Source organism: Mustela erminea, chromosome 21, assembly GCF_009829155.1.
Source record: "Mustela erminea isolate mMusErm1 chromosome 21, mMusErm1.Pri, whole genome shotgun sequence".
In the NCBI taxonomy this organism is placed as follows: Eukaryota; Metazoa; Chordata; class Mammalia; order Carnivora; family Mustelidae; genus Mustela; species Mustela erminea.
Window position 1 is genome coordinate 33,013,247 of NC_045634.1, and position 16,564 is coordinate 33,029,810.

The 16,564-nt window shown below is 36.8% G+C and overlaps 1 protein-coding gene across 2 annotated transcripts in view; it reads right to left on the reverse strand.

Annotated features, from left to right (window-relative positions):
* Positions 1-16,564, reverse strand: part of WDR17 (WD repeat domain 17) — a 107,727-nt gene that overhangs the window by 37,571 nt on the left and 53,592 nt on the right. For both annotated transcript variants that reach the window (XM_032329119.1, XM_032329118.1), the window contains exons 9-14: positions 16,269-16,391; positions 14,074-14,258; positions 11,713-11,881; positions 8,498-8,589; positions 6,188-6,270; positions 4,363-4,449 (exon numbers count right to left, since the gene is read on the reverse strand). In XM_032329119.1, the coding sequence (XP_032185010.1) occupies positions 4,363-4,449; positions 6,188-6,270; positions 8,498-8,589; positions 11,713-11,881; positions 14,074-14,258; positions 16,269-16,391 (739 nt within the window). The remainder of the gene's footprint in view (positions 1-4,362; positions 4,450-6,187; positions 6,271-8,497; positions 8,590-11,712; positions 11,882-14,073; positions 14,259-16,268; positions 16,392-16,564) is intronic.

The window sequence follows — 16,564 nt, forward strand, 5'->3', positions numbered from 1 at the left end:
TCCAATCAAGAAGTGGGCAGAAGACATGACAGACATTTCTGCAAAGAAGACATCCAAATGGACAACAGACACATGAAAAAGTACTTAACATCACTAGGTATCAGGGAAATACAAATCAAAACCACAGTGAGATACCACCAGACACCAGTCAGAATGGCTAAAATTAATAAGTCAAGAAACAACAGGTGTCGGTGAGGATGTGGAGAAAGGGGAATCCTCCTACACTGTTGGTGGGAATGCAAGTTGGTGCAGCTACTCTGGAAAACAGCATGGATGTTCCTCAAAAGGTTGAAAATAGAGCTACCTTACGACCCAGGAATTGCACTACTGGGTATTTACCCTAAAGATACTAATGTAGTGATCCGAAGGGACATGTGCACCTTAAAGTTTATAGCAGCAATGTTCACAATAACCAAACAGTGGAAGGAGCCTTGATGTCCATCAACAGATGAATGGATAAAGAAGATGTGGTATATATATACAATGGAATACTATGCAGCAATAAAAAGAAATGAAATTTTGCCATTAGCAATGACGTAGGTGGAACTAGAGGGTATTATCCTAAGTGAAATAAGTCAATCAGAGGGAGACATTTATCATATGATCTCTCTGATATAAGGAATTTGAAAGTCAGGGTGGGGGGTCCTGGGGGCTAGGAAGGGAAAAAAATCAAACAAGATGGGATCGGGAGGGAGACAAACAATAAGAGACCCTTAATCTCATGAAACAAACAGAAGGTTGCTGGGGGGTGGGAGGGTAGGGATAGGGTGGCTGGGTGGTGGACATGGGGAGGGTATGTACTATGGTGAGTGCTGTGAAATGTGTAACAAATCAACGAAAGTAGGAGCTGGTTCTTTGAAAGAAGTAATTATGGTTTTTAAAATTATATGTGTATATATGTATATATATATATAACTCATATGGCTAATAGTTCTGTGTCAAGTAATTCATAGTTGATTTTTTTCATCATGGTAAGTGTGCTCTTCACTATGCATCCCTTATTTCCCCCATCTCTTCACCCACTTCCTTTCTGGAAACCATCAGACTGTTTTCTACAGTTAGGAGTCTGTTTCTTGGTTTGCCTCTTTCTCTTTTTGTTTTCCTTTGCTCATTTGTTTTCTTTCTCATATTCCACAGATCAGTGAAATCATATGGTTTTTGTCTTTCTCTGACTTAGTTTGCTTAGCGTTATACTGTTTAGCTCCATCCATGTTGTTGCAAAGGGCAAGATTCCATTCTTTCTCACAGCTGAATAGTATTCCATCGTGTATTTCTACATATATTCCCCACATCTTCATTATCTATTCATTTTAACATTTGCTCTTCCAACCCACTGAGCACGGAATGTCTTTCCATTTCTTTGTGTTCAGTTTCTTTCATCAGTGTTCTATCATTTTCAGAGTACAGGCCTTTCACTCTTTGGTTAAGTTTATTCCTAGATGTTTTAATTGGTTTTGGTGCAATTATAACCGGGATTGTTTTCTTAATTTCACTTTCTGATGCTTCATTATTAGTGTATAGAAATGCAACAGATTTCTGTACATTGATTTTATATTCTGCAACTTTACTGAATTCATTTATCAGTTCTAGTGGTTTTCTGCTGGAGTCTTTAGGGTTTCCTAAACCATCTGCATATAGTGAAAGTTTTACTTCTTCCTTGCCAATATGGATGCCTTTTACTTCATTATGTTGTCTGACTGCTGTAGCTAGGAATTCCAGTAATATGGTACTAAGAGTGGTGACAGTGGACATTCTTGTCTTATTCCTGACCTTGGGAGGAAAGCTCTATGCTTTCTGAGTAGGATAGTGACTGTGGGGTTTCAGATGAGGACTTTATTATGTTGAGATATGTTCCCTGTAGGCCCACTTTGCAGAGGGTTATCACGAATGGATATTGTACTTTGTCAAAGGTTTTTCTGCATCGTTTGAAATGATCATAGGGTTTTTATCCTTCTTATTGATGTGATGTATCACGCTGATTGTCTTGCAAATATTGGACCACGTTTGCGTCCTAGAAATAAATCCCACTTGATGGCGGTATATGATTTTTTTAAATATACTGCTGGATTCAGATTGCTAATATTTTGTTAGACTTTTGCATCTATATTCATGAGAGATACTGGTGTGTAGTTCTCTCTCTTTTTTTTTTCTCCCCTGGTTGCTTTATCTGGTTTGGGTATCAGGGTGATACTGGCTTCACAGAATGATTTTGGAAGTTTTCCTTCCTCTTGTATTTTTGGAATAGTTTCGGAACAAAAGATATTAGCTCTTTTTTAAATGGTAGAATTTGCCTGTGAAGCTGTCTGGTCCCGAACTTTTGTTTCTTGGGTGCTTTTTGATTACTGATTTAATTTCATTGATGGTGATTGGTCTGTTCAAATTTTCTATTTTTTCCTGTTTTAGTTTTGGTAGATCATATGTTTCTTGGAATTTATTCATTTCTTCTAAGTTGCCCAATTTGTTGGCATATAGATTTTCATGATATTCTGTTATAACTGTATTTCTGTGGTATTGGCTCTTATTTCTCCTCTTCCACTATTTATTTTATTTGGTTTTGTTGTTTGTTTGTTTTTTTACAATGAGTCTTGCTAGAGGTTTAGCAATTTTGTTGGTCTTTTCAAAGAACCCAGCTCCTGGTTTCGTTGATCTGTTCTATTGTTTGTTTGTTTAATGTGGTTTTTTGTTTGTTTGTTTTAGTTTGTATTTTCTTCCTTCCTTCCTATCTAGATTTTATTTTTAATTAATCTCTATACCCAACATGGGGCTAGAACTCACAACCCTGAGATCAAGAGTTGCATGCTCTACTAACTAGCCAAGTAGGTACCTCTCTATGATTTATTTCTGCTCTAATCTTTATTAATTTTATTTGTTATAATTACTTTTATTAAGTGCTCCCAGGATATCATAGAAGAAATGTACCTAACATGGGGGTCCAGAAACACTTTTCTGTAGAAGTAGTTTGATGCTGAGAGCTGGAATATAGGTGGATGTTCCCTAAATACAATATAGAAGGGTTGTGTGCATGGGTGGGGAACAGATTCCTAGATATAGGGAGACAGCATGAGAGAAAGCTTCAGTATGAAAATAAGCTGACTAGTTCAAGAAATGGAAAGCCAGTGCGGCTGAATGCAAAGAACAAGGGGGAGCCAGGCTTGCAATGGCATGATTAAAACACACAGGAACCAGATTATACGGGGGCTCCCCTGTCGCGCCCTAAGATTTTGCATTTTACACCTACAGTCAGTGTAAGCAATGAAATGGTGTACTGAGACCCCCTTGTTAAATACTTTGACTTCGACATCAAGAAGGTGGGGCAGGGAGGCAAGGAAGCGATGACACAGGATGTGAATTCTGAATTGATTTAGAAGGCTTTTGAGGAAGTCCAAAAGCAAACAAGTAGTATTGGGTTGGGGAGGGGAAAGGAGTGGCTGGAAAAGGAGCATTTACATGGATCGCATCACAGGACTTGCTGGCCGACTGGAAATGGAAACGGACCAGATGACAAGGCATAAGAGAAGAGGCCAAGAATTTTGGCTTCGGCAGCTTTGTTATGAACATTATCAGGCCACGTAGGTGGGGAGTCCTGGGGGAGGGGCTGGGCACAAGCTCACTTTGCATAAAACCTCTGACAGGTTTTATAGGTTTATAAGGTTTATAAACTCTTCTATATTTACTGAAAGAAATACACAGATCCATCATTTTTTATGTGATTTAACCCAGAACACAAGTATAACAAGGTTTTAATATTATAATATGTATATTTTCCACTTGCAATATGGAAAAACGTAATTTCACATTATTTTCACAATATCTAAAGGAGGTTTGAATCTTTAAGTACACTTTATACAGAATAAGAGGTTTGAAATGCAAGATTCTTGGAAGTGCAGTGACTTGAAGGATCAGTTTTAGAGGGGATTTGACTTGGATTAATTTTTAAATCTGACTTGATGTTTACATGGTAAATACTAGGCTTGTAAGGAAGGATGACCCTTCAAAACTATGCACAAGTTCTAAATTTCGGGAAATCATCCAGTTTCAGGGCATTGCAGGGGGGAGGACAGTGGAAAGTTCTGGTGGAATAACACCACTGGTGAGACTCCTGAAAGGGTTTAGGGAAAGGGTCACATACACTTCCACGGTAGAAGCCACATACAGATTCAGACTAAATTTCCATTTTTTATTAGTTAGTCTTATGCTTCTTCCTAAACACCAGCTAACGTAAACAATCAATTACAAGACCAGACAACGAGATCATTACTCTAAAGAGAGTGATGAGTATTACCTGTGGGAATAACATTAAATTTCAGGTTTATTTAAAATCTCAGAAGTTATTATTTATCTTGGGAAAAAAGAAATTCTTACTTGTTGTTCTGGCTCCAATCACAACCAAATACCGCAGCTGGATGTTTGTATTTGTGCAGCACTTTACCATCAATTGTTCGAATAATACTGAAATTAAGTATAATAGATTAATAGAAAAAAAAATTCCGAATACATTACTTACAAAAACAAAGCCAGTATTTTATAATTCAAAAGTAAGTTTTTTAGGATAGAGACCTTGTCTTCAAAGCACAGGGAACATTTAAAAATATTAAGTAAATGATATCACCAATTATGAGTGAGTATATTTATATCAGACAGTATTAATTATGGCAATCCACTTAAATCAATTTGAAGGTGATAAATTTTGATTTAGAATATTGCTTATAGAATATTTTTATATTCTATTTCCTATAGAAATATTTTTATAGAATTTCTTATAGAATATTTTTAGTTGAGAAAAAACATAGTTTAACAAATATATTTTGAAACAATGATATAACCAACATATGCTTCAAAATTTAGCAGTTCAAAATTTATATTTCAAAGAGCTCATTTATAATGCAAGTTGCATGTACTATTTTACCAAGTCCAAGACACGCAAGCTGTAACATTGTTGTGGCACGTTCTGAGTGACATAACTAGAAATTTGGAGGATCTCTTCTCCCCAAAAGAATACATTTTAGCTGCAAAAGTTAAAGAGGCTCTAAAATCCAACTATATCATTGCCATAACAAAGGGCAGTTAATTAAAAAAAAAAAAAAGAAAAAGAAGCAGCAGCAGCAGCAGCAGGAACTGTATAAATTAATGTATCACAGAGTTTTAAAAGTCTTTAGAAAAGATAGGCCAATGAAAACTTCTGAGGCTACTGGGAAGTGGTTGCAAATGTTTAGTCACTGCCTATGGTTATTTATCAAACCAGTGATGTCCTGAAAGTCCGTGGTAAAGCTAACTGTGGATCACGTTATCCAAAAACTCTGAAGCACATCTATTGTATTTTGGTATTTATCCATTAGCAAATAGTTCTTTTCAAGGCAAAAAAATCACTAATATGCCTATTTTTGGAAAATTTCCCCTTCCTGGTAAAGATCTTTGGTTTCCATAACAACTGTCTTTTTCACTGAAATTAAAGAGAGGACGAGAAAATTGGGCTGGGCCCTGCCAAACCCAACAGGAGACCATCTCTCCTACATTGCCTGCTGCCACGTGTGACTACCACCTGTCAACAATGACAAAACCTACAGCCGCACAATAGCAACATCTGGATAAAAACATTTGTTCAGCTCAAAGGCGATTCTTCCCTTACATATATATTCCTTGGAAACCTACTTTCTCCTGGGATCTAGCAGAATTAAGAAAGCACTGGCTTCTGAAACAGAGGGTCAGAGACGTTAGGCATTTCCCACATGCGTTACCTTATTCCTTCTTGCAAAGGCTATTCATCCTTTTATAAATAATAGCATCTACAAAAGGCGAACAAGTGTCTAGACCACTTGATATCTCTTGAATCATCCGTGAAACTGAAATACCACTCCCTCAAAAACGTGATGAGGATTAATAAGACTCTTAGTGAAAAGTTCTTAAAGTCTCTTTGAGGTATTCACAGTATTTTAGTTACCACTCAGGAAGTATTTTCATTTCAAAAGAAATGACTGGTTTATTTATTTGAAACCTCTCCACACTCTTATTTGGTACCGATATGGAACACGGTCTCTGCCCGTGTGGGCTTGTACCCATGTACTGACGACAGCTGGCGGAGCCTACAATGGGATCTCGCGGACGACCCGGATGTACGTGCCAACGGGACACAACTGGTACTATCACATGCATCTGTAATAAGCAGTGTAACTTCATATCAAGGACTTACCAGAAGCCATCCCCACTGCAGGTGGCTATTCTTTTGGAATCTTTATGACTCCAGGCAACGCAGAATATTCCATTTTTTCCATGCTTCAAAAAATGCAAAATACCTATCAATAAAAAATAATTCACCCCTTTTTTTCTCTTATTTATTTACTTCTTCTAGTATTGCTCTTCTGTTAGGAACTTACTCTAGATGATGCTAACAGAGGTATTACTGTCAACAGCAGAAGCGGAACATAAACTTTAAAAATGTAGGAAGCTATCACACTTAAAAAACCAACCCCCTCTGCTAAGATATCGATTAAGAGGCTCTGTTTCGGTTTTGCAGACGCTGGCAGAGAGCCGAGATCTGCAGAATAAAGCCATGCTTGATGCCTTTTCCAGAAGTGCCTGCATGGAGACGAAGGCAGGGATCTCTCCGCTTCCTAACCCGGTGCCACCACAACCACAGCGGGAGAAATACCGCAACTGTTATTACTGGTTGTTGTTCTAAATCCCAAAGGTTTCTGTTTTATAAAAACAAAGAAGGATTTAAGGTTCTTCCTGTCACAAACCACTCTATATTGACCTGTTCCTCTGCTTTCTTGGACTGGGTGGTGGGGAGGGATAGAGTCACAACCAGTATGATGAGGATTTGTAAAACCACAAGGAACATACTACACATGGGAATGTCATTCATCAGCAGGGCATGGGAGAATAAATGTTGCCATCGATCCATTTCCAACTTTTCTTTAACTTTAAGTAGCAGTTCAGTTGTGGCTGCTGCTAAGGAGAGACTAAAGTCTTGAGTTTTAAGGCAACATTACTGAAGTGGTCTCTAGCTTGCTGTTTACTCCCTCTGTGTGGATCAAGGGGGTAGCTGTACAAAGATGCGCATAAAATGGAGGCAGTCTCTATATTCATGGAACTGAAGGAGTGGAGGCCTCACGTCAGCTTCGTTTATCCCAGGAAAAGTGCAACTTAGGGCTTCTAAGACCTGGAATTTCCTTCTGTGAGACATGTGTAACTCAGTTAATTACAGCCAGCACCACCCCGTATTTATTATCCTAGATTTAGGATCCTAGATTTAATCCCGGATTTAAGCACTTTTTCTATCAGTCACGACTATGCTCCAGAATTCTGGGGAGACATGAAAGGAAGTGAGGGTCACCCCCACCCCCCATGCTAGGATGCTGGTCGGGGGTCAGGGTGGGGCCGTCACAGTGCTGATGGGCAGACACCTGAGGTCACAGGAGGCCAAGATGCCGTAGGAAGAGTTCAACAGAATGAACCCCAAGGATAACTTCTTTGTATTTAGGTCAAAAGTTTCTTTCTCAGATTTATTTCTTTTCTTTGTATATGACTATTATGGGATCAGTGCTGTTCTTGACCGGAGGGCGGAGGGCAGGTCGGGGCACTGCTGAACTGAAAGCATTGCGCTGGAGAGAAAGGGAGGCTCGGAACTCTACGGGCCTTTGTCAAAGCCTCCTCTTTAGGGGGCAAAACTGCTTACTGGTAGTTGGTAAAGTTTCCCTAATACTCTGCATTTTCCACGTTACTTTAGTGTCCCCTAGAAAATCAAAGCTGCTTGATCCTCAGAGGAAGATCAGTTTTTTGTATAAATAGCTTTAAAGTCATTTTCAAATAGATTATATCTTCAATAAACTCCAACAGTAATCATTTGAAATGAATGAAATTTCAAAAGAGAGATCCTTTCTTATTTCCCTTGATACATATCTAACATACTACAGTGAGATCACAGGCAGTTTCCAAGTATTAGTGGGACTCAGTAAAACACAGGATGACAATTAAATTCCAGGCAGAAGTCAAGTACAATGTTTGCCACTACCAGCAGGAAGTGGGGGGGTGGGTCTTAGCACTTGTCCTGGAGGAACAGAATTTGGGAGGTGGAAGGAAGTCCACGAAACTGTATAAATCCAACTTTCCCATCTTACAGGTGAAGAATCAGGTTCAAGACATTAAATGGTTCTCCCTACGTGAAAAGTGAATTGTAACAGAATTTAGACTGTAATTTGGAACTTGTTTCGAGTTTACTTTTCTTACAACTATTGAATATTTGCCCAGATAATTTTGTGGAGAATAAATGAGAATTCCTTTGAATGTCTAATACAACTATAGGTGAATTCTTTTATCTTAGACCCATCTATATGTTTCAGAATTCATTTCAACATGTGTATGTTCTCTAATTTTTTTTTTCCCAAGTGACAGAACATAATGTAACCTGGCAATTATTAAATTAAGAGAGAAAAGCATTTACAAAACATGAGGCAGTATAAGACATTATACTATTCGGCTACCAATAAATACACCTTACCTCATTAAATCGTTGCACCATTTTGCCCTTTCTAACATCCCAAATAAAGGCACCATTTCGGGAAGTTGCTCCAGCAATACAATTTAAGTCACCTTAGGAAACAATTTGTTAGACATTATATGAAATGTCTGCCACACATGTAATTCTTTCCAAAATGTTAATTTTTGAAAAGGACTTGCAATTCACAATGTAATTTTTCTAAGTTATTTATTTATTTATTAAAGATTTTATTTATTTATTTGTCAGACAGAGAGCGAGCGAGAGCGAGCACAGGCAGACAGAGAGGCAGGCAGAGTCAGAGGGAGAAGCAGGCTCCCTGCGGAGCAAGGAGCCTGATGTGGGACTCGATCCCAGGACGCTGGGATCATGACCTGAGCCGAAGGCAGCTGCTTAACCGACTGAGCCACCCAGGCGTCCCAAATTTTTCTAAGTTTTTAATGATGAAAATTATCAAATGTATGGAAAGAGAAAATAGTATAATGAATGTATTATCAACATAGCTTCAATTATCAAAATAAGGTCAACTCTCATTTTGTCTATAGTCTCTCTTGGGTTTCTTTGGAGCAAATCTCTGACAGTCTATCATTTCACCAATAAATACTTCAGTACAAATGTCTAAAAGACTATTTATTTATTTATTTATTTGACAGAGAGAGATCACAAGTAGGCAGAGAGGCAGGCAGAGAGAGAGAGAGAGAGGAGGAAGCAGGCTCCCTGCTGAGCAGAGAGCCTGATGCGGGACTCGATCCCAGGACCCTGAGATCATGACCTGAGCCGAAGGCAGCGGCTTAACCCACTGAGCCACCCAGGCGCCCTAAAAGACTCTTTCAATAACATGACCAAATTATCATAATCACGAACACAAAAATTATCAATAATTCTTCAATACTATCACTTATCCAGTCAGTATTTACATTTTTCTTTACACTCATCTAACGAATTGGTTTTTTTTGGTTAGGAAAGCATTTCTGTAAGCAGAACACATGAAAAAATCCAGATTCTTTAAATCAAAAACCTAAACAATGCTCTTTGTTTGTAAGAAACAAAAAGATCCATGAACATCAAACTGCTGCTAACTTAGCAGATGTTCTGATACATAAGTGTTTTTTGCAAGGCAGTCAAAGAGGCTTTCTGCATTAAAAGAAGGGAACAATTGTCCTGTGCTACCTACAAGTAAGACATGGAGGAAATACTTTGGAATAAATGATTAAAAACCTTAAAAAGATAAGTCCATACCATTTTTCTAGTATTTTCATTCTGCTCTCCTTTTCTTGGGTTCTCAAATTATTGAGAAATTTCCATATTAATTTGTACTTCTTTTTCTTCTCCTGTGGTTGCTACTCAAAAAGGACAGCAAGTTACGCAATCCTCTAAACCCTACTCACTTCCAAGCCTATCGACCTTCGTAAATCTTTTAAATTTTAACCATATTTAACTAAAAGTAGTGATTCATCAGTAATCACATTTCAAAAAAGTAAAGAATTTTCATTTTCCAACAGTCCTGAGTTCCGGAGAGTGAACTAATGCTTTAGGTAAGATCGGGTTCTGTGTTATGAATCAGAACGACGGTTTTGACAGTTGCAATTTCTATTTAAGTTTTAGGTGTGAGGCTGAGCTAACACTGTGGAGGAAGAACTGTTCAGCTAGGAGCTGCCACAGCACCATGTCTCTGTGCCACCAGCCGAGGGCCCCGCACGCAGAAGCATACATATATATGGCACTGAGCGGGAGCCCAGGCCCGTCTGCCTGTGTAGACCTCGCTTCCGCCATCATTCACGAGGCACGTAAGCTGGGGAAGTTACTGAGCCTCTCAGACCCTCTTAAATAAATGTTGGTAAGCACAAAACGTCAAATGGGGATGACTATGAAGAAGGCAGCAGGTAAGAAACCTAATTAGCTCTTTTTGTGCCTCACTTCTTAGTGAAGTAACTTTTTTTTTTTCAATTGGCCTTGTATCCAAGATGGCACTAAGTATATTCTGCTTACAGAAACAACGACTGTCAGAGTAAGAGTTGGAAGTAAAACCTTCTTCTGGGATCTTCTGCTCATTGGGGGAAATAAGGGATAAATAAAACAGCACTAGCTTCTTAACCTTTTTTGTATCATGGACCTTTCTGAAAATCTGACTCCTATGATAATCTTTGACAGACACAGGCACGTACACATATAGGCTAAAACTTTCATGCATAAAATCCAAGAGATTCCCAGCATCCCTAAAAACATCTAAAACCCTTGACAGCCCATAAATTCAAGACTAAAAATCGCTGTGCACAAGGAGATAATCTAAAAAATAAGCTATATCCTGGTTATAAGTGGGTTTAAATATGTTACCACTACGACAAGTAAGAAAAGCATTCTATATATTTTATAAAGTGAAAAATTCATTTGGGTGTGCAAAATGAGATAGGGAAATAATGTTTTGGAGAAAAAACTGTCAGGTTTCAAGGACATCTTTTCTCTCCTTTATGTACAGGAAGGTATAAAGGAAGCATTTTTCTGAGATCAAACAAAAGGCCCTATTCTGGCACAGAAGTTCTTCAATGTTGCAGTGGTGGGATTTTTATCAAATTACATGGTCAACATTGAATGTGATTTTATAGAATCATTTATATTTAAAAACAGATGTTACGGGTGCCTGGGTGACTCAGTGAGTTAAAGCCTCTGCCTTTCGGCTCAGGTCATGATCTCAGGGTCCTGGGATCAAGCCCCGCATCAGGCTCCCTTCTCAGCAGGGAGTCTGCTTCCCCCTCTCTCTCTGCCTGCCTCTCTGCCTACTTGTGATTTCTGTCAAATAAATAAATAAAATCTTAAAAATAAATAAATAAAAACAGATGTTATCAGGGAAAGATATACATTATTTTTTTTTAATTTCATGTATTTGATTCATATGAAAATTTTAAGGAAAACTTTTATCACATAAAATCTGTTACACCTTGAAAGGCATAGCTATACAAATGCAGCTAAAATTAGATGGTCAAGATCATCCTTATTGACTGTGGCTTTTGTATATGATTATGTCATAAAGAAAGGTCCAGAAATCAAAGTGCCTGCACGGGGCAGTTTATTCAAAACCCCCACAAAAACTGAACCAACATATATATTGGTACTAATTTGTCCCTACAATTATTTGAAGCAAGGTGGCACTGAGAGAAGGATATAATTCAAATGAAAACAAAAGTTAGGAGAGTCATTTAACTGCATTCTTGACTTCTTACCTGGGGCCCATGATAGGGAGTAAATAACCCCTTCATTACCCGGGGAGGTGTGCACAGCTGTTAGTGTGTTTATGTCCCAGACTTTTATAGTGCCATCAAAAGAAGCTGTTGCTAGAAGATTGGGATCATCAGGTTTGAATTTGCAGTCAAAGATCGTTTCCACATGTCCCTAGGAACGTGGCATAGAGAAGTCACAACTACTGAGGAAAATTCGTGTTATTAAAAACAACAGTGTATAATCAAGTTGACATATGTACTACAGTTTTCAAATATTTACACAAAATATATTATACATACATATATATATGTAAGTACAAAATTAGAATCACTGTTGTGGTTGAATATTCTCTATGCTGTTATTTTACTCTTTCATACAGACCTAGATTTTATTCAACCATAATGCCTCCAATCTGCAACTAAATACAAAGGTGTTAAAAAACAAAAGATTGCAAAACATATCTTTTCTGATTATCATATACATGATACTGTCCTAGAAATGTATAAAACAATGAACTAGTGATAGTTATCATGTCCTGCTGGAAGTTTGATAGAAGACTAAGATGAAATTAAAACTACAGATCCTTAAATGCAAACCTTTTCTTTTTTATACCAATGACATACTCCAAAAGAACTTCATGATTTTGGCAGAAATAAAAAGGATCCAGCATAATCTTGATTTTTAATTAGTCTTGTTCAAAATTTTCTAACAACCCTTATTCTTCGAAAATTATTAGGGAAAAAAATCACTATGTCCTCTGGCTGGCAGGCATTATTAAAGTGAAAACAAGCCACTGAAATAACTTATAATCAAGGAATATTTTAGCTTTTAATAAGAACTATCAAAAAAATCAGGTTTCTAAATAAAATATTTTAACATGAAGATACACAGTCAACAGAAATGCTACTGAACTTAGATTGCATGATTTCTCCTTTGCTAATACAAGTTTTTATAGATTTAAATGTATTCTTATATTTTTCTCTCTTCCTTTTCATACATTTTTGGGAAAGTAAATGGTAATTTGAAGAACAGGAAGAGTTGACCATACTGGAAACAAGTTTACATAAAAAAATGACATGGAAAGGGAATAATCTAGAGGATATCTGCAAAAGGAATATTTAAAAATAACTAAGCTACGTAGTGTTATAAGATTTTTTGGCCATATTTCAATTTTTTCACTCAAGGACAAAATTAAATTTGTCCTAAAGTGATAGATACAATATTACTTTCTTTCCCTCAATTTCTTTACACGGGTGATTATAGCTCTAGATTCCTTTTCTAAGTTTTTCCCCAGAAAAACAACCAACATAAAAAAGTTTTTTAAATGTCTAAATGAGGGGGTGCCTGGGTGGCTCACTGGGTAAAGCCACTGCCTTCGGCTCAGGTCATGATCTCAGGGTCCTGGGATTGAGCCCCGCATTGGGCTCTCTGCTCAGCAGGGAGCCTGCTTCCTCCTCTCTCTCTGCCTGCCTCTCTGCCTACTTGTGATCTCTCTCTGTCAAATAAATAAATAAAAAATCTTAAAAAAAAAAATGTCTAGATGAGACTAGTGCAGACCTGTAGAAAAGAAGGCGGCACTTTTATGCACTATGAAATAGGGGGATTTAAAGAAGCGGATTCTTGACAAATCGCAATTACAACACAATATACATTATTACATGCCTTCATTCGTTCACAAATTCATTCAACAAAACTGAATAAAGTCTTGCTATGTGCTGGGCACTACTGAGGGAGTTTAAGTATACATAGAACAAAACCAGTCAAAAATGCGAGTCCTCAGCGAGGTTGTACTCTTATTTTATATGGAGGCTTAAAGAGCACAAGAACAAATGTTCACAGAATCCTAGAATCATTGTATTGATTTGATAACAGCAAAATTCTTAGAAGTCTTAGAAATCTCAGAAAACACTGAACCCAACCTTGTTCATTTCACAGACAGGAACAATAAAGTTTGGAGTGACTGGTACAGATGGACTTGTCCTTCCTCCTGAAAGAATACTTATTTTTCGTTTTGCTTCCAAAATATAGTACTGCAGTGTAATTTTCCAATACTATATGAAGGACCAACGGGGCATACACAAGAATGGGAACACTACCAACCATGCAGAATAATCACAATAAGCTAAATAAACATCAATATTGAGAGAAGTTTAATGCTTAAAATTTTAAGAATTGTCCTAGTTTTGTCATCTCTCATTCTACATGTAATTCTAAAATGTTTCAGCCAACCAAGATAAAGTCCTAACATACAACTCTGTATGAAAATAACGTAAACAGTCACAGCATGTAAGTAAAAGTAAACATCAAGCGCTAACACAAAATAAGTGTGGTGTATAAAAGTAGGAATGAGTTGACAAACATACCAAGTCCCTAAGGAAATCCCATTTCTTGGCTCCCAAGTCATAAAGTCCAACTCCACCATCCAAGAAACAGCACACTGCATGCCCGGGGGGAAGAGAAAATGCCTGATTCTGTGTCAAAGTCGGCTGTGGAACTGCTTCGCTTGTCGAGGACATATAATGATTTTTAGTTGGAGACTGGGCTAAAACTAAAAAAGAAAATATAGACAAGTAAATATTTACACCAACAGCTTCCCACAAACTGGAATGAAACCACAGGGTCTAATTTGTAAAAATGCCCCTGCTTTCTTTTATCCAGAATTTATGTCAGCAAACCATGAGGCAAGAACCATTTTCTGCCACAGAAGTGCTTCTGCAGCACTGCCAAAAATTATACATATGGGTACATAAAAGTGGATGTTATTTTGAAGAGATGTATAAAAATGCAGGTGCAGCAAAATGGGTGGAAATTACTGAGTGAGGAACCACAACATGTTGTGACTATTTGATTTCTTATCGCCCCATAAATGAAACGGCAGCATCATTATTTTTTAATTAGAATCTTTTTTCAAAATGCTGACTAATGACTTACTTCCCCTCTACACATACAAACATGCATGAGAATGTTTTTATTTCAAAGCTAGTAACTCTCTTCCACTAATTTCCAATCCAGTGAAAATAATTCTTTTCGAAGTTCTTTATAATTCACTGTAGTTTAGCACCCAAATTAAGAATCACGACTGTCTGACATACATTTGCATCTCAATTTTTCCCTCTTCTTCCTCAGGTTTATTTTCGCTGTTCATTCACTTCCATGTCTCAATTTTAAATTATATAAATGTCTCTCTGTATGTTCTTTATCTCATTTTTTGTCTTCTTTCAAGAAGTTTTTCCTTAGAACATGAATATTCTCTTGCAAACATAATTCAAAATAATGAGACTGCTGGAAATGATCAGGCTAATCTATATTAATTATATAGTGGAATATAGATAAATATTTCCCAGTAAATTCTCTTTTTGGTCCAAATATTATAAAGTCTTCTTTGCTGCACTCATTTGGATAATACTCATTTCTCAGAATCTGAGAATGACAGTAGGTCCAAACTAGCATAAACTACTAATAACAAAAGAGGCATTTGGTTCAATAAAATATTGCTGACAGCTTCATTAAAATTAATATGTTCGGTGGCCAGTTCTTCTAATATTTTAGAATGGGTTGTGTTGATACCTTTTATGTACCTATGTATCTGTAATTTATTTATTTATTTATTATTATCATTTTTTAAGATTTTATTTATTTATTTGGCAGAGAGGCAGGCAGAGAGAGAGGAGGAAGCAGGCTCCCGCTGAGCAGAGAGCCCAATGCGGGGCTCGATCCCAGGACCCTGAGACCATGACCTGAGCCGAAGGCAGAGGCTTAACCCACTGAGCCACCCAGGTGCCCCTGTAATTTATTTTTTTAAAGGATTTGGTGAGTATGTCTACATCTAAAATTTTTCATTTTCACATCATTTTTCTTATTCCACACTTTCTGTTACTTTAAAAAATTGGGAGGAAAAAACCAAGATGTCTAATAATAGGTAGCCTGAAAGGATTTGCTTAATAATGACAAGATTGGTATGTGCTTCTTTATATTTTTGGTTTTTCCTCTAATGAATCGGGGCTACTCTTATAATAAGAAAGAAAATATGAAAGAAGAGAATATGTCATATTTCAGTCATCCCATGATAACAACTAAACAAAGAAACTAGTAACTTAAAAAAATACAGGATATATTAACAGTATGCTAGCGTCCAGCATATTACTTCTCTGGCCCTACCCCAGCGTAGAGTAGAAAAGGAGAGGCTTATCTTATCTTACAGGATAAGATATTATCTTAATATCTCCATTTATTAGCATTTTAAAAATGTAACCTGGCTCTAAATATTTTCAAATCAGTAATATTAGATATCGTGTGGCCTTGATCATTCCTTTAGTACACATACTGTCAAAGGCTAATTTTAAAAATCTGGTTCTCAGTAACATATAGTATTTGGTACTGTTTATTTTCTTTTTTCTTTCCACATTTTTATCTAATTTCCAGTAGGTTAACTTACCATGTAAATTTATTTTTTTATTATATTCATGTGATATGTTTATATCATTATATCGATCATTTTATTCAATAGCAATAAATCCAACATCTTAAAATACTGAATTTTGATGATATTTTTACTTACATTTTTTTCTTGGAGGAGAATTAAGCACATGTAAGCAGTGAAACCCTGTTTTCTTTAATTTAAAATTATCAATAGGTGTTGTTCTTGAAACATTCCAAATGCGCAAAACACCCACTTGAGAATCTAGCCAGATCAAGAAAAAAGCATTATGTTAACTAGTTTTGTTTGAAACATAAAATGCCCAGAATAACAGTAGTAACAAAAACTTAAATTTGCAAGATTTGTAGTTTACAGACATTCTTGAAACAATAATGTACACTAACCCAAAGAAACAGATGAAATGCTATTCGTCCTTT